The sequence below is a fragment of the Actinia tenebrosa genome, unplaced genomic scaffold (genome assembly GCF_029948245.1).
Source record: "Actinia tenebrosa isolate PJP-AT-01 unplaced genomic scaffold, QUT_ActTen_1.0 PGA_scaffold15__27_contigs__length_11533743, whole genome shotgun sequence".
Taxonomy (NCBI): domain Eukaryota; kingdom Metazoa; phylum Cnidaria; class Anthozoa; order Actiniaria; family Actiniidae; genus Actinia; species Actinia tenebrosa.
Window position 1 is genome coordinate 681,247 of NW_028292575.1, and position 18,821 is coordinate 700,067.

The 18,821-nt window shown below is 37.5% G+C and overlaps 3 protein-coding genes across 4 annotated transcripts; 1 reads left to right on the plus strand and 2 right to left on the minus strand.

Annotated features, from left to right (window-relative positions):
- Nucleotides 1-650: 650 nt before the first annotated feature.
- LOC116302663 (cysteine-rich protein 2-binding protein) lies at nt 651-18,801 on the minus strand. Of its 2 annotated transcripts, none has more exons than XM_031712005.2 (18): nt 18,686-18,801; nt 18,474-18,550; nt 17,717-17,766; nt 17,271-17,385; nt 16,945-17,073; nt 16,654-16,805; nt 16,357-16,469; nt 16,039-16,086; nt 15,412-15,580; nt 14,493-14,655; nt 14,041-14,161; nt 4,294-4,404; nt 3,970-4,029; nt 3,317-3,367; nt 2,695-2,897; nt 2,176-2,294; nt 1,559-1,607; nt 651-1,139 (listed from the first exon to the last, which is right to left on the minus strand). In XM_031712005.2, exons 1-18 carry the CDS (start codon nt 18,695-18,697, stop codon nt 833-835), a joined length of 2,049 nt encoding a protein of 682 aa, XP_031567865.2. In that variant the 5' UTR covers nt 18,698-18,801; the 3' UTR covers nt 651-832. The 2 variants fall into 2 exon arrangements, with proteins under 2 accessions (XP_031567865.2, XP_031567864.2); XM_031712004.2 differs by having other exon boundaries at nt 3,317-3,370; nt 18,686-18,800.
- On the minus strand, nt 5,206-9,182 carry LOC148910786 (uncharacterized). Its single transcript, XM_089030196.1, has one exon. The coding sequence runs from the start codon at nt 8,652-8,654 to the stop codon at nt 5,856-5,858; it is 2,799 nt and encodes a 932-aa protein (XP_088886322.1). The 5' UTR covers nt 8,655-9,182; the 3' UTR covers nt 5,206-5,855.
- On the plus strand, nt 11,075-13,379 carry LOC148910787 (uncharacterized). Its single transcript, XM_089030202.1, has 5 exons — nt 11,075-11,381; nt 11,650-11,726; nt 11,805-11,882; nt 11,967-12,237; nt 12,797-13,379. The coding sequence occupies exons 1-5, from the start codon at nt 11,327-11,329 to the stop codon at nt 12,919-12,921; spliced, it is 606 nt and encodes a 201-aa protein (XP_088886328.1). The 5' UTR covers nt 11,075-11,326; the 3' UTR covers nt 12,922-13,379.
- Nucleotides 18,802-18,821: the final 20 nt, after the last annotated feature.

Here is an 18,821-nt window from a genome sequence, read left to right on the forward strand (position 1 = left end):
TCATACCAGCGATAACCACTCTATATTGGAGTAATATAATATGAACAGCAGTTTGTGTGTGGATTTCATCTTCATCATTGATGACAACTTTTATACGCATACTTGGCGGGTATTGCACGTTCAAATTTTTCCTTGTCTCAATGCATGTTCTCTTGTCAAAATTATTTCAAGGAAAAGGAAATATAACCTCAATATTTCGGTTATTAACACCAGCAAGTGCGCATGTAATTCGTGGCCGGCCAGCTTTTCGAAACGCATCCCACATGGAAGGAATTGACCATGCGAGGTTAGTCCTCCGCGCTACGATCGAAATATCGGTTTGCTGGTCAGAGCAAGGGGTTAATCCTCTATGGTGTAGGGGCCGACTAACCTCTCCCTTAGGCTTCGGCCGAGCTTCCTGATCAGTCTGTAAATCCCGGATAGCGGTGTCGGGGCCGAAATCTCCGGCGTAGCCGTAAATGCTTCGCGCTACCATACGACGGTTCAGCACTCGATGTCTGGAAGTATGGTCCTAAATGATCAATCAATCAATAACAAAAAGTCCAACTTCGCTAATCATAACAAGTGCATAGGAGAAGAGTGTATAGGTATCGAGTTAATCTTTCCTAGTTCCACACCGCAGAATTTTCTATAATTTCAAGAGACGTTCGTAAATCATATCATATTTTTAATGCGTTTTTAGTTATTTTACATTTGTGGCATTCTAGAGGCGCAAGCAAAGAATAGGAGTGCACAGGCATCCCGCGCGCAAACCTTTCCTAGTTTCACGCCGTAGAATGTTCTGCGAGATTTTTGCACATCTTTATTGTATTTCCACCGCATTTTTGTTCTGTCACCTTCTGAGTCTCAAGAAAAACGCGTGCCGACATTCCTGACTACTCTCAGGTAAATACTTTTCGTAAAAGTCCAATATAAATTCTTCAGGCTTAAAGCCAAATTTCTGGTACATCAACATGGCTTGATTGGTTACAGACACATGCAAGGTAACGTCTTTTCCCATACATGTTTGGATCAAGTGATATAACATGTAGGTACCAATCCCTGCTCGACGCCACTCGGGGTGGACTAGGATGAAGGAGATGTATGCTTCGTTGTATTTGACATCAGGGACCATGAACGCGAAGCCAATCACTAGACTCCTGAAATTCAAGTGACAAAGCAGTTAAACGGTGACTCACTCTTTTTCATTTTTTGTCCTCCGTTCCCCGGAATAAGAAATCCCATAGTTTTCCTCTAAAACGTCCTTGTTATTGTTTCACGAAGGTAGCACTTAATAGCCAGTGGCTAACAAACCTGTGGCCCTAGTTCCATGATCGAATTTAAATTTAGAAGCTGATTTTTGCGAAGGGAGAAAAACCAGAGAACCTGGACAAGAACCCTCGTAGCACAGGGGAGAAACAAAATGAATTGAGTTTGGGTGTCGAACCCATAACCACAGCGGTGAGGTGTGGCGCTTTAGCAGCACACACAACTCTAAGAATTTTATCTAACCACGAGCAAGTGTGGATTTTGAAGACTTGAGGTCTTTGGTCTTCTTTTTAAATCCGTAGCTACATACCTGTAGAGAACGACACAGCTAAAGTCTGGGTACTGTAATGATTCTGAAACTAAAGAGACACAAGAATAATTATCATGCGATACGAAATGTCAATGAAAACTATCCCTGAAATAATTGACAACTCTTAAAACTCCAGTGTATGCGGGCTTAGCCCGCTCGAAACCAGGAGCATCTTGTTTTGTTATCCTTTGTTTACCGACCTCAGAAGTGAGGCTAAGCTCGCACACACTGGAGTGTTAAGAGTCGTCAATTATCCTTTAAGCCTGGCCGATGGAAAATATGAATTTCAGGCCCACTCAATACTAATGCGTTTTAGTTTGAAATCGCATACTTTTCCAAACGTTTTGGTCTTGTGTCAACACTACGACAATCAAAAATGGGTACATTTGAACACACTCTCCAGAGTGGAAACATTTGAAAGCGGAATTCTATCTTATTAGTGTGGACAGGCGAAAACGAAGGTTTTCGATAACGATGACGTCATTCATAACAGCAAGTTGGTTTTTCGCATGCGCAGAAGACGATACTGAATTATTTCCGATCGATACTTTCAATGCGTTTTCTGTGAGACAGAGTGCTGCGCTCTTAAAACAAGGACTACTGAATGTCACACTTACGATCAATCCCGGGCCAGAAGAATTCCCTACACATGGTATTAACAGCTGGTATGTGGTAAGGTTGAACGTAACAGTAATCTAAGGAACACGATGGAGGTGCCTTCCAAGACGAATCATTCCTATGGTGAACAGTATTAGAAAACAAACAATAAAGTAAGACTCTACAAATCGACAACGCACTCCACCCCAAGAATGATATTGATCGTCCCTCAAGCGAAGTACACCCTCCTTTCAATAAGCCGCACCCAGAGGGCAGAAAGTAATGGATTCTACATCCCAACCCACCCACCCTAAGAATGATGAACCGGTTCTCTTGTTATAGAGCAAAGTTGGTACGACTCTAAAAAATCACTGTACGGATGTCCCGTGCCCTGAGTGTGACGGTGCATGTCCAAGCATTTTCATTGGACGAGCAGCCTTGCGCGCTGTGATAGGTTTAAAGAGCATCGCCACTTCCTTTACCGAGCTGTTTCACAGTCATACGTAATCTACTCTAGAGAGAAATATCTCACATGTTACCTGTGAGGATAAGCCTTTATTTCCTCTAGTAATCTCAGTTTTAGAGGTCGACTTTCAAAGTCTCTTCTAATAAATGGCTTGAGTACACGGGCCGTGTAGGGACTGGTAATGGGTCTAAGTAGTGTCTGTCTGTCTGCACCAACAAGACGGCTTAGAAATGTAGAAGCCTGTTGATCTTTTCTTCTCAACATCTGAGGTGCTGCCTGTAGTAAAACGGAACTGATCGTTAAATAATCCCTATGTACTGAAATAGAGAATCAAGGGTGGTGTAGCGGTAGTACACTCACCTCTCACCTCTGGGGTCTCGGGTTAGATTCCTGGACTTGGCATCACATGTGAGTAGAGTTTGTTAGGTCTCTCCCTTGATTCAAGGTTTTTTTCCGGGTTCTTCATTATTCCCCCCTCCAAATCTAACACACAAAATTCCAATTCGATCTGTGAGTTAGCCATGCCCTGACTTTGAGTATCGATAAAACTTAAGCATGGTCAAATCTAAGCTCTGTGACTGGAGTAGGATTAGGACTTGGGGAGTTTTGAATATAATGTTTATTTCTAGTTGATAGGAAATATAATATTGAAGGTATTTAGTAAAAGGGGTTTTCAAGAATTTTATTTTTCTTACCAAAAATCTATCCAGTACACGACTGTATCGCGTAAAAACGCGGGAATTTTTCTGCTGGAAAAAATGCCAATAATCATTATTCGAGTAAAATTATTACAATAATCAAATCATCATCAGCATCACTGGTCATTTTTATTATCAGTTATCATCATTATCATCATCAGTCATCATCATTATCATCATAATCAACTATCATCATCATCTATCATCATCATCAGCTATCATCATCATCGGTCATCATCATCAGCTGTCATCATCATCAGCTATCATCATCATCGGTCATCATCATCAGCTATCATCATCATCATCGGTCATCATCATCAGCTATCAACATCATCATCGGTCATCATCATTAGCTATCACTATCATCATCAGTCATCATCATCAGTCATCATCATCAGCTATCATCATCATCATCGGTCATCATCATCAGCTATCATCATTGGTCATCATCATCAGATATCACTATCATCATCAGTCATCATCATCAGTCATCGGTGATCGACATAAACACCATCGTCGGTCAACATTACTATCACTATCATAATCGGTCATCATCATCATGGGTCATTATGATTATCACTATCATCATCATCATCATCACTATAATCATCATGCCTATCATTCAGTTATTCTTCTCCTCCAGTCTGTACCTGGTAGCCATCTTGTTCTTTCTGCTTTTCAGCAGTATCATCCATGTCTGCATCATCATTCTACAGAATATCAGTTGAATCAAACTTATTACTAATACAGTAATTTAATACATTCATAGACACCTTGAACTAAATCCCTACCTCAGAAAGATTTCAAACCTCAAGCAAAGAAAAAATCTTTTTATTTTGATTGCCAGATTGGGAATTATTGGTCAAGGGATCTTCTGCATTTCACTCATTTCAAACCATCTAACTCTTTACGCCGTCCATAGCTACATGCACAATATTTACGAATGCTTGCACTAAAAATAACCTTCTTGTTACCTTTAAGGGAGCAAAATCTCCATCTCTGAAGACATAACACTTTGTTGATGACAATGATGTTTTGATAAATGCATCCAAGTCAAACAGTGGAAGGCTATTTTCTCTTTTAATCTGGAAAAAGGTAATAAACTGGGTTATTTATATCTATACAACAACGACAACTATATTTGTACAATACTAAGAATAATACAGTATCGATGAAGAACATATAGAAAAGATTAAGTACTAGGTCACCTGGAATGATAAAATATCAATCTATTACAGGTTAAAATAAATAAACATAAATTAACTTTGTTTATAGAGGATAACACTTGACAGTAATTCACCCGTACGAAACGGGCAGATCTGCAACAGATCTGCAGCAGATCTGTTTTTGCCAAAACAGATGCACTGCAGCCTTGTTTTAGGTCTGCATGATCTGCTCTTAGTCTGTGCAGATGTTGGTAAGAAGGTTGTCTGCAATGATCATATTCTACAGACTACCTGCAGATCAAAAACAGATCTGTCTAACATCTGCAAAATCTGCCATAAAATATGCAAACAAATAACAGCGCGTAGCATCGTCCTGGAGATCATATCGAGAACATTAATTTTTGGGGTGATCTATACCTTTTTTATATAAACCTTAGTGGCAAAAACTTAATTTGCAAGAATTTTTTATATAATTTTCCGCTATTAAGTAAAATTATTTTCAAGATTCGTGGTTTGGACAAAAATATCTAATGAACAGATGACTGCATGGCGTTTAAGAAAGGGTTCGGCTTACGCTAAATAATCAAGACTTATCAAATCTACTATTCGAGGCAACTCTTAAGTGCTCCTTTGGTTTCCATTTTATGCCTAATATTTCTAAACGCTGGTAATTCAAATACACATTCGAAAATAGATAACTACTCCAAACACGGTACATACCGTAATTAAACAAACATCAGTTGACCTTGTAATAGCGAGCTTCCAACTTTCCCGAATTGACTTATCATTTGATAAGGTATCGAAGATTTAGAAAAGACTGTTTAGATTTATTCATTAACGCGTTTAAAACGATAAGGCGTTTAAAACGTCAAATACACTCGAGGTAACTCGAACAAGAAATGTATTCTGGTCAAAGTGCGTTACTCTAAGGTTGCATGTACTTATGACGTCATAGGTAAAACCGCTGTACATAATAACTCTTTGGCCGAGAGACCAATTTTCGTCAAAGTTGTACTTTAACTAAATCGCTGGTCTATCCTGAAGGTCCATGGGACTTCATTTTAGACTTATATTATCTGTTAACACATGGACGATTTCGTCAAGGGCTTCGTTACGTTTACCCAAAATCTCAACAGAATCAGAAAACAAAAGCCTCGTAAATACCACATTAAACTACATAAAACTCTACATTCTCCCTGCTTTGTTTATACTGAATCAGATATAGTTGTAAACTAAGAGCGGTTTTTGTATATGAATGCATGAAAACAGCACGGTCACCGCACTGGGGCACGCCAACCGGAAATTGAAGTTGACAATATTATAATACAAATTTGAAAGAGAAATGATTGATAAATAAAATCTTTTAAAAATTAATATTGTTCCAGTTTGTTAGGAAAAGTTGCAACAAAGGCTATTTCTTCGTGACATGGCTCTTGTTTATAACTTAGGTATATACACTTTGTGACGATACTTGAAAAAGGAATTACTTTCAAAATTGTCCTTTTAACTGGAATTACATGAGTCAATTCAACTGGACATGAGTCGTCTGTACACAAATTAATATCTTGCTCTTGTGAAAGCTCTTGAATCATGGAGTAATTGAAGGCATGGCATGTGCATCTGAACATACAGTTACCCATCCTTGTACAACTCGGCTTATATTGGAAAAAGTAAAGTATTTGCCCGAATCTTAAACCGTTTCCACCAGATTGATACATGACGGTATAGCTATTCCTAACAGTCGCTTTCCTGTACAAACTTGAATGAAAAATCTCTTTATCCTTTTTTATTCGAGTAAATGCAAGAACAGTGTTCGAGTCAGGATTGTATCCTAGTTCGTTTGCTAGAGCAGTGAACTCTTCCTTTGTAAGCTCTCGAGAAAAAGAAGATCCAAGTGCATAAGCATTATGCATTACTTGTGTTTGCTGTGTATTTTGTTGAAATCCAATTAGCTTCCGATAAAAAGCTAAAGCACTTGAATTACGTTCAAGGGATTCTACCATCTGTGGTAAATTTTGAATGAAAGAGACTGCTGAGACAATTTGCGAAGAAACGTTTTGCGTGCCATGAATCATTTTTAAGATATACCCATTCTTGTCTTCAAAATGAAAACACGAATGGGTCCACAGCGGACCAAGTTCCCGCACTGCTTGAGGAAGGTGCAAAAGATTGTGGATATTGATAGTTTGATAACGAAGTTCATATAAATAGGGAAGCATAAAGCAAAAGTATTCTAGGAGTCTTTGACAGTGCTGCAGTTGTATCTCTGATATCGAGTCTTGTAAAAGAATAAATGATGCTTCACTAAAAACAGCAAAATGATGAAAATAATGGTCATCCAAAATGCCAAACAACACCGGTATCCCATAATAAAGTAAAAATGACCTCAGCTCAGATGCCTTCCAATATTTTCTGTGGTTTTCAACTGTCCTTGGTATTCGTCCTATTTCAAAGGGAGGATGTAATTGAAGTAGCCTTTCATCTGCTTTTGTAACTTTGTTCGTAATGTTAAATGGTTTGCCGGAATGTTCTGGGGCAAACCAAAGGCCAAGCAAAGATTTCATAACTCCAAGGCATAACCCATGCATATAATCAATTGCAGTTCCTTTGATGATGTCATAACTCGAAAGCCCAGCAAGCCATGATGGTCCCTTAATACCATCTACATGCTTGCCACTATTTACTGCCTTTTCAGCGTGTTTTAGAGTTTCTGAATGAGTCCTTTGTGGTCCAGTGGGATCCGGCCGAATGAATGGAAATGCGTGGACGTGTCCTCTCTCAGAAACTTTAACAGTTTCGCCCTTTTGCTTACATTTCGAGCAACCATATTCTCCATTGTATTGCATTGTATTACATACCAGACATTTCGCCGGCAAGTCGCATGTTCCCGCCAGCAAGATTACTTTACTCAATACAAGAGGGCGAACGTTATTGTCACTACTTTTCACTTTTACGTTAATTCCATCCGTTTCTAGTTTTCTTAAAGATGAATGAAAAGGTTGTAAGAATGTTAACATGAAAGGTTTAGTATCTCCAAACCAGAGCCCAGCAAACAACATGTTTTCTCTCTTAGTGCGTTCAGCAAACGGAAGTTCGTTAATAACGAAGTATAATGGCCATATTGAGTACTTAGAAGATTTGAAAACTGGGACACCATCTGTATTCCATAACAAAGATAGGTTGTGTTGAAAATCTAATAGACCAGGGTTGCAATGTCTTTTATACTCGGATCCGTCGTAAATATCTTCAAAGTTGTCTTCATTTTTTTTGGTCCTTTTGAAACGATAGCTTAAGCTGTCATAAAAGCCATTTTTAGCAAACAAATTGCAAATCTGTTGCGCAATTGGTATCTCTATAAAGAAAGAGCAGGAGTTCCTCTTTGTAAGGTCTCGTGCACAAAGAGTGTTTGGACAAACAACTGTAGCTTTGTCATCAATGAGTAAGAAGCAATAAGAACAGTAACGATGATATACCAAAGGGTTCTTGATGTTTTTGAAAAATTTTCGGAACTGTTGAAGGGATTTCCGGCACAAATTAGGGGCGATGCAATGCAAACTGATCAAAACAAGCAAATCCTCCAGAGCGCTTCCAGATAGTGTATGCCGTATGGCGAAAGTAATGATCAGCAGTAAACTTTCTGACACTGTCAAAGGGGCATTGTGATAAAGCGGTTGATGATGCTCGTCGTTTTGCCTATCATTGTTTTCACTTTCATCATCTTCGAACAAGTTTTCAGCTGGAGTTGAAAACATTTCATCATAGTCATCGGTAACATTTGAAAATAATTCCTCGGGCCATGGTGTGCTATCATTAAGACTTTCATCAAATTCGGGCTCTAAAAGGTCAACCTCTTCTCTCCTTTGCTCAGGATCAACGACATATTCGGAATTCTCCAAAAGGTCCATATAGTCACAAATATCCAGTGATTGTGATGGACTTTGGGGGCTAAAACCAACTTCACTGATAGCTGTGTCATTTGTTTCCTCTAGTCCATCTCCAATAGACACTTGACTGTTGTCTTCTTGATCCACTTCAAAATATGTTGAGTTGATATCACATGCTATTCCCTCGACTTGGGAAAACAAACCGGGTATTTCGAAAGGCTTATTAACATCGGTTGTTTCTTCATTGCAAATAGAAGAAGAATAGTCATCAGTATTTTCAGCCATTGGTGAAAAAAAAACTATTATCCGAAGCTAAACACGGCCGTACGCGAGACTTATAGACACTTGACTGTTAGATACATTCCCCACTTGTAACCTAATATGAAGGGTGTTCCTTCAGGTGTTTGTTTTAACAATAGTGAACGCATTCTAAACGCATCACTGACAAGCTGCTTAGAAGCGAGCGTATTTTAACGTTGTTCAAATTTGGAATTTCGGCAAAAATAAGATAAAACCTAGCTATAAACTCGGATATGAAACTCGCTAATGATGATGTTTTTGTTGTCATTTTATGTTTACTTAGCTCAGTCTTGTGATTTCTTAAAAGTGAATTGGGTCAATTATCACTTGACTTAGTTCTCATAAGTTTAATACAAAATAATGTTTTTGAGGTACAATCATCTTGATCTCATAAAACTTACGGTTGTTCAAGTTTTACTCGCCAAAACATTGCTAAAAAGTAGACGGTACCAATCCCAAATAAAATTCTGCTGACAGTTACTGTTGTCTTAGAGAAATTACGACCACAACAAAGAATACGACTGCATACGTATCTACAGAAATGCAAATGATAATTTGTACAAGCGTTCAGTAGGTCTTTGGTTATAAGTTGACAGGTAAAACTGAAAATAAATATACTTAGGAAGCTGGTGTGAACTCTTTTCTATTTTAAGTAAACACGGTTCCTCTCTCTGAAATGGATCTTCGTACCCAACCAATAGGAAACCGATCCGATAAGGGCATGTTATCTGAGAGCGATCGACTGATCAAATGTCACTTTATGGACTGAGTTCAAACGCGGTGTTCACTTTTGCGCGCCATTTTCCGAATTGGTTTTAGACAACGCTAACAGCATCCTCTCAGCAAAATTCGTACAATGGCCTATGCTTTGGTTTACTGGATCCAAGATAAGCAGTACAGCGTTGTGTGTGCAAGGAACATTCATGGAAATGTCAAAGAGGGAGAAACAACTATGGTAGATTGGGAGGAGAGCAGGAAAGGTAGAAAGGCCGCTAAATTCACAGCATATCCTGCCAAGATAATAATGGTTGGAGGTGAGTCTTAACAAATGATCAGTGTTAAAATATACAGTCTTCGAATTTTGAATAATCATCGTAGGCCATGGCCTAAGTTACAAATATGTTCATGTTTTACATGCATAAAGAAAGTCAGTGAATTCCGTCGATCAATTTAACTAAGGGTTGTGTACTTCGCAACATAGCTGACTTGCGCGAAAGTACGGATTATCTGAAAAAATTACTACATATAAATCTATACAAGAGAATATTAAACAAAATTAACTACTCTTACCAACTTGGTAAAAAAAGAACAATAAGCTAAATCAAACTCGGTAATTTTTGCGCGGCGCCGAATATGTAGAAATTAAATTTAGGCGCAAAAACTTGGAATGTTGACTATGCAGCTATTAGGTTTCAACAGTCAACATGGTGACACTAGTACATTTGCATACCTTGATTTGATTCTTTGAGTACAGGGAAATAATGCCTTTAGACTTTCTAGAATAATGGTATATATTGATGATTAAAAGTGAAACATTTAGAGCTTGAAGCAAGAGACTTAAGTGATGTACAAATCACAAAATATGTATTTCAGATAACGAGGAGGAACTCGAACTGGAGTGCGTTAAGGTTGCTGAGGAAATGGAGAGCGAAGTCACGGCCAAAAAACGACCGCGAAAAAAATCAAGAATTGTTCTGGAGAGTGAAGAAGGAAATGATGGTCACCAAAACCAAAACAAAATAGTAAAGAAAACAAACAATGCCCCACGACAACAGAAGCCGGTAAGCAAGAAAGAAGAATTGAAAAATAAAAAGAATGCTGAAATAGAGGCGGGGAAAACGCAAGCAGCTATTTTCTTCAAGGAACGCTATACGGATCAAGCAACAGAAGTTGATGTCACCACCCATCAGCCTTCCACAGCAGAAACTCCTGGACCTCCACCTAACACTCATGCACCTCCATCTAACACTCATGCACCTCCATCTAACACTCATGCACCTCCATCTAACACTCTTGCACCTCCATCTAACACTCGTGCACCTCCATCTAACACTCGTGCACCTCCATCTAACACTCATGCACCTCCATCTTACACTCATGCACCTCCATCTAACACTCATGCACCTCCATCTAACACTCATGCGCCTCCATCTAACACTCATGCACCTCCATCTAACACTCATGCACCTCCATCTAACACTCATGCACCTCCATCTAACACTCATGCACCTCCATTTAACACTCATGCACCTCCATCTAACACTCATGCACCTCCATCTAACACTCATGCACCTCCATCTAACACTCGTGCACCTCCATCTAACACTCGTGCACCTCCATCTAACACTCATGCACCTCCACCTAACACTCATGCACCTCCATCTAACACTCATGCACTTCCATCTAACACTCATGCACCTCCATCTAACACTCATGCACCTCCATCTAACACTCATGCACCTCCATCTAACACGCATGGACTTCCATATTACACTCCAGTACGTCCGTCGAACACTGTGACTGAAGAAATATCTCTTGGGGAGACGGGTCACTTCTTACGATCTCTATACGACTTGGATGCGGAAGACATTTCAACATCCGAAATTGAAGTTGAACCAGTAGTCGAAAGAGTCGTTCCTTGTTCAAACTGCTCAGAAATGGTAAATGAGCTCAAAGAAGAAATAGCAGCTCTAAAAAGAAGGCAATTACCATGTAAGTTCTCCCTTGTACTTCTCATTGTTTTGCACAGGATTGCATGTACAGTGTGCATGCCATTCGATTAAAGTCACGCTTATAAGTTCGACAACGGAATTACAAACTAAGATAGCGATAATCTTATAGCGCCTATTGTATTAAGAGAATTCAAAATCTCAAGCTTTCTCACAATCGTGATTTTCTAGGACCTCTTTTTGTATAAATGAATCTTTTAATTGAAAACCAAACAACAATAACAAATACAATTGGTCTGTTTTGTTTACAGTTCCTATCAGTTCTGAAAACATTGAATTTCTCGAAAACATTTTGAACGCTTACAAAGGAGGCGACGTTGCAAACCAGGTAAGCGGCATCTTTTATAGTTTATACATCAATACATTATTTTAATGAGTTGTTTGTAACCTTTCTTTTTAAATTTAGTATCAAACATCATATGTAGGATGCAACGAATCGGCATCATCTCACACTAACATCAATGCTGAAAAGAACTTAAAACCAGTAAGTGTAACTAATTTGATACAAATGCTATGTCTTACGGTTTGTAGTTTAGCACGACTCACTAAAATGTTTCTCAAATTTCAGGCAGAAAGCAATCAAGAATGCTCCAGCATTCCAGGTCCTGGAAAGCAAGAACTTGTGCCAGGATCTGGAGTATATATATCTTCTGCAAGGCTCCATTCCATTCACAGCCAGAGCGGAAAAGATGCGAGAAAATTGTTTCTGCTGCTTATAGAAACTTTCTTTAGTGATGAAACACTGGCCACGAGTCTGGCTCACGGGACCCGCAAACTAACGTCAAAAGATGGGTCCGTGATGACAACACTTAATCAGGACATCGTCAAGACAGTGAAAGGTCAGCACCTATTACGTTATAATCTTAAACTAAGAAGATATAACTAGCTAAAAACTAGTGTGAGCTGCGTCGGTGTTTCTAATGAAACAGTAATGATGAAAAGGTAAATTATACACCGTGAAAAGATGAAAAAACTTACTGACGTTTCGGACGTTATTCCTTCGTCGGAGTAAAATCCCTTAAACTAAGGGATGGACAATTAGATAATTGATGGGCGATTGCAGGAATTTTGTTGGCATGATATATATATATATATATATATATATATTTTTTTTTTACATTATTTTTTTGCGTACAGTTAGATATTTTTCTTCTAGCAGAAGAGGTTGCACGATATTTTTTTTCTTTTTTGAGGTTTAAGTGCTTGCTCGATATTTTTTGGGGATTTACGCAACCCCCCATCCCCCTCAACTATCTAATGGTCCGTCCCTAAAAACTTATATATATTATTACAATAATGACTAAGTTTTAATAATAAAGATAGGGCACTTGCACTTATCGTTGAGCCGTGAAATTAAAACGGAAAAGCAATTTCTAAACGCTATCTTTTTTCTTCTAGCTTATTCTGGACGGTTCGCTTCCATAAACAACACGGAGTTGACCGTCTCCAAGATGAATCGAATTTTGACCAACAAAGTTGGGACAGCCAAGAGAAAAAAACTTAAGGAAGTTTCAAAATTTTAAGTCTTTGAAGGACTAATATAAAGTATCTTTAGGAATTTAAGTGTATTTGTAAGGAGTAAGTAGTAAGATAAGTGATTTATATAGGTTTGTATTTTTGAGTATATATATTATTACATTTAGGATGTGTGTTTATAAGCGTGTATTAGTAGCTATATTAGTGTTTCACTCACAATGACTTACTTAGGATGTTTTGAAAAATGCCTTTATGCCAAAAAAATTAGGTAGCTACATATTGTCTGAGTACGGATTCTTTGTTGACAGCTAGAAAACGCTTTTTCTTTCTTTTTCCTGATTCGGTATGGAGTAAGGATCGATTGCATGGGCGTACCAATCTACAGAAGTATGCCATGCATGTAGTGATCTCTATGATGTAACCTGATATCATATTATACATCACTCATCTGCAGCAATCATGTTCTTGTGGAATGTTGATAACAAACATTATTTTGTTCTCTAAATAAAAGGGATTACATCACTCATCTGCAGCAATCATGTTCTTGTGGAATGTTGATAACAAACATTATTTTGTTCTCTAAATAAAAGGGATATGATTGGTGGAGCCAGCATATTGTTTTTAAATGTTTAGCATCTGCTGAACGTCTGTAATTGACAGACCTAACTGCAGATCAATTTGGCAGACTTTATGCAGATATTCTGCAGATAATCTGCAGATAATCTGCAGATAATCAACAGATATTCCACAGATAATCTGTAGATAGTCTGTAGATTTTTAGCAGACTGTTTGCAGATCTGTAACAGACTTCTTGGCAGATCTGCAGCAGATCAAAAACAGATCTGCCCGTTTCGTACGGGTCAACTGATAAACTTGTGGTCCTCTGTTAAAGTCTCTAGTTAATTAGGGACGGGACCGCCATTAACTTGATCATCTGAGCCACGTGAAGGTTTAACCATTTTCAGATGTAATTACAAAGGTAGCACCTTCATCTCAGTTGGTCCGGCCGAGGCTTGAACAATAACCTTCCGCACAACAGACCGACGCTCTTACCAACTGAGCTAGACGGGTGGCGGTTACCAATAATACAGAAGTGAAAGATGAGTGAACTACTGTTATTCCACCCTGGATTATCAGGTTAAGTTGGCAAAAGATTGGACAGGTACCTTTCTTAGGATTAGTTTTCTTCTGAGCCTTCGAGCCTTACAGTCCTTCTGGATTGTTTCGGTGCAGGCATTCAGTCTACAAAGCACTTCATGTTCATCATCTTCAGATATCTTGGTAAGTCTGAATGAATGAATGAACAGATTGAATGAAATGAAAGAATGGATGGATGGATGCATGCATGGATGGACAGATGGATGGATGCATGGATGGATGGAATGACAGGCAGATGGATGGACAGACGGATGGATGGATGGACAGACGGATGGATGGACAGACAGATGGATGGATTGACAGACGGATTGATTGATGGACAGACGGACAGACAGATGGAAAGACAGACAGATGGAAGACTGACTAACGAATTGATGAACCAATCATCCATGATAAAAACGCTTTCTATTACCTGACAAACAAACACAACAAGGAAAGAATAAACCCAAACTTTATCAACCTGTTTTCAATATTTTCAGCAGCAATATCCTGTTCGTTATTTTGTCTCGTCTTGCTCAGCTTCTTGACTTCAGATTTGACAGTTGATGCTACAGACTCAGCTCTGTCTGATTCATTACCACTGTCGTTATTGCCTTCACCAACATGACTATCATCTTGACTTCCTATTGGCCACAAAATAAATACATTAGTTACGAGCATGCAAATTGTTTTATGACAGTGAAAAATCAACATGATCTGCTAGGCTGACATGTTTTCTCACATGTATAAGGTGCATCTTTTTCAATCTTTCAGAATTATGAAGTGACATAAAGACTTTTCAAAAATGAGAGTGTGCCTTATAAAATGAGAGTTTTCTGAAATTTTTTTCACTGCTAGTTTTATAGTGATCATAGAACCAAAAATCTTTGCTTAAACGCTCATCTTAAGAGCAAATCATAGTGCAGCTATAAGTTAGTTTTTGGCTGAAATTTTCTTTGATGAGCTAGTCATACAAAATTAGGCTGAAACTAGGAGTGTGCCTTATACATAAAGATTTACATTATACATGAGCAAATATGGTATTTTTCAAAGTCACTAGTACAGAAAAATCAATAAAAATCAATAGATTATCAATCTACTGTTGTAAGTTGCTAGACTATCTAGAGGCCTTTATCATTAGCTCTGACACATAGTGCTGACACCATTTTCGTCCAGTTTCCCCTGTCCTGAGAGGATGGGATTGCCTCTTTAAGCTGAATTGATATACCCCTGAGGTCTCAGGACACCCAGTCAAGACTCATGGGAACAATACCTTCACAATTTATTTCATAGACAGTAGAATGAAAATTGTCAATGAAAATGGTGGTAAGCATAATTCTAACAGGATGGAGAGTGATATCAGGATAAATTAACTTCCAACTAAAATCCTAAAATCTTACCATCCCACTCTTCTTTGATGTCATCTGATATCAATGAACAAGGATCATCCATTTCCATGAACGGAAATGGACTTTTTGCCAATTCTTCAAGGCTTTGCCCAGATAGTAAAGAGCCAATGACCTCATCAGATTGGGTATCAATGTTAACTGGATTACCAGATAACAAAGACTTTAAAGGAAACAAATAATGTTATTTCAACCATGGGTTAGTTGTACGTGGTGTAAAGGCTATGTAAGGGTGAGTATACAAGCTAAAAGTGGGTAATACCTTGGTTAGTTGTACGTGGTGTAAAGGCTATGTAAGGGTGAGTATACAAGCTAAAAGTGGGTAATACCTTGGTTAGTTGTACATGGTGTAAAGGCTATGTAAGGGTGTGTATACAAGCTAAAAGTGGGTAATACCTTGGTTAGTTGTACATGGTGTAAAGGCTATGTAAGGGTGTGTATACAAGCTAAAAGTGGGTAATACCTTGGTTAGTTGTACATGGTGTAAAGGCTATGTAAGGGTGTGTATACAAGCTAAAAGTGGGTAATACCTTGGTTAGTTGTACATGGTGTAAAGGCTGTGTAAGGGTGTGTATACAAGCTAAAAGTGGGTAATAGAAAATAATATTAAACTATGACTACCTCAAGAAGTTGATCATCAGTTTCTTCATTTGATTCATTCATCTCTTTCTGCAAACATTGCAAGACAATTATGATTTAACATATATACACAGCTTTGCCTAATCTGGAGCAAATAGGTCAAAATGTGACAATCATTGCAAATCATGTCTTGCTAGAAAGCTTTGATATTATTTTCTCTTATTTCTAAATAGAATTTTAAAAAATTTCTTTTTATTATCCATAAATTCAATCTAGAAATGAAATATTTAAAAAAATTGAAGGAATGAATGAGCGACTGAAAGAATGAAAGAAAGAACACCCCAAACTGCACACGCATACCTTGGCTTCTTCCTCCTCTTTTGTATTCTGTTCTCTTACATCTAATAATTCAACTTGTGTTTTTCTTTTCTTTGAGGATTTATTAGAATTCTTCTTTCTTTTTCGCTCTGAACCTTGAAAGTGCAAAAAAGCAATTATTTTGCAGTAATTAGTTAATATAGCAAATTTATATATTCATCATTCCATACATGGTATGGTATATGGCATTGCATGTACCCATGCTAGACCACAATGCATTCTGTTAATCAAACTCAGAAAAGGTCATTGCAAACTGGGTAGGAATATGATGATATCTACCTGGACTCCCAAGTTTGACGACAGGAGGAACCTTGTCTGCCAGAGCCCACCATCCATTTTCTTTAAATTCCTTAGTTCCAGATTTGTAGTGGTGGGGACATCCTATAGATAGCGTGCCAGCAACTGTACTACACCACGAAGTGGTTCTCTTCCTGTAAAATGGCATGAGGAAAATGTCACATTTTTTTGTCAAGTCCCCACCTTATCTCAAACCCTGGATATCTGGAATACAAGATAAATGAGTTCTAGCATGCACTCTGATTGGTCAAATTGCTAGACGAAAAGAATCACCTTCCAGGAAAGAGCAACATCCAGTTTCTTTCCAAGAACTGACAAATATCTTCCTTCCATCGAAAGTAGCCCTTCCTACCACTGCTGTAGATGCATAAGTTGTACAGAGCCAGGTATACTGCTTGAGACCTAAAAAAATAAATGTATCTACGTAAGTTATAATTACCCTATATTGGTTTACCTGTGGTGCCAAATACCACAGGTAGCCCAACCAATTAATTTATCAGAGCTGACTAATAAATATAAATTTATATAAAGTTTAATACTTTTGCAGCTGCAAGGCCAACTTATAAGAAACCTAAATACAACACAATTTTTCTTCTTACCAGCTCATATATACTCTCTTGCATTTTTCTTCTCCATCTGATGCACAGTCGCTGCAAGTGACTTCAAAATACACATCTCCTACCAGTGGGCTCGGTCGACCAGACCTTAAACAGTCTTAAAACACATCAAAGATGTTAGCACCTTCCTCTCAAGCCTAGTCTAGGTCCTGTGAACAGCACTCTGAGTATCCCATATCCCTACATATCTCTCTTATGTTGGTTTTAAATACTCCAGTATCATCCACTAATAATGAAATGTGATTTTATCAATTTATTTTGTCATTTTATTGTTTACTCTCTAATCTTGAGGCTCATTAAGCGTAAATATTTGGCCTAAAGTTAGAATTAATAGGAAGTTCTGTGTTCAGGATTACATTACATATACTCCACTTTATCAATATATTTTTATTATTGATTAATTTATTAACATTTACTATGCCGTTTACCTAAATGAAGACGTCTCTTGCACAAGGTGCATCGTAAAATTTCAAGCTCACTATAATAAAAAAAAAACAGAAATTAATATTAATAGCATTATTGTTTTTATTATAATAGCAGTATCTTACATATAATATATGTTAACATATTATGTTATCATCATCATCATCATCATCATTTCATCATTTCATCATCAACAACATAATATCATTATTAATCAAAGTACATTTTGGTAAACAATTTAATAAAGACCAGTGGGACAGTCATTAAATTATAATTATTATTATTATTATTCATTATCATTATTTGATGTTATTATTAATACTACTATAATTACTAATATAATTATACAGCTTCTCATTAATCCCATATAGGTAACTGTCCGATTATTTTCTTAATTGGACAGGTCTTATTGATATGGGATTAATTAGGCACCCATATAATTAATAGGTAATGGGATTTCATGCTCCCCAATCAAGAAACAATTAGACTCGAAAAATTCCTCTGACTGCCAAATTGGACTCGGCCTACGGCCTCATCCAACTTTGTCAGTCTTTGGAATTTTCCTCATCCAATTATTTCTTAATTGGACAGCACGGAGTCCTATTACATATACTTACTATAAATACTAATATTATTATAATAAGCTAATCGAGGAATTATCCATGTGGGATGATATAAAAAAATCTTAAAGGAAAGTATTACAGCTCCAAGCTGAACAAAGATTTATATTATAAAGCTTGTGTGTTAGCTACATTTACATACCTCTCTTTTACCTCTCCACAATAACACTCTTTCTGTTCCTTTGCTATTTCATTTTCACTCTTCAAATCATTCTCTGCCTATGAATCAAGCAAAACAGCATTCAACAACATTTTTCCACCTGAAAATTGATATAATATTCTCTGAGTAAAAAAAGGAAAAATAACAATTAAGTAAAATATCTCAATATTCCTAGAAGCATTTTACATTCTAACCTCTTCATCCATTTTTATTCTAAGCTGTATTTTTTTTATTTTGAGCCTAAAGTTGCTAAAACATGAACAGACTCAAAGTTGGATTATTTCCTTCAGATCTTTATAAATCAGAAATGAATCAGTACATATGATTGGT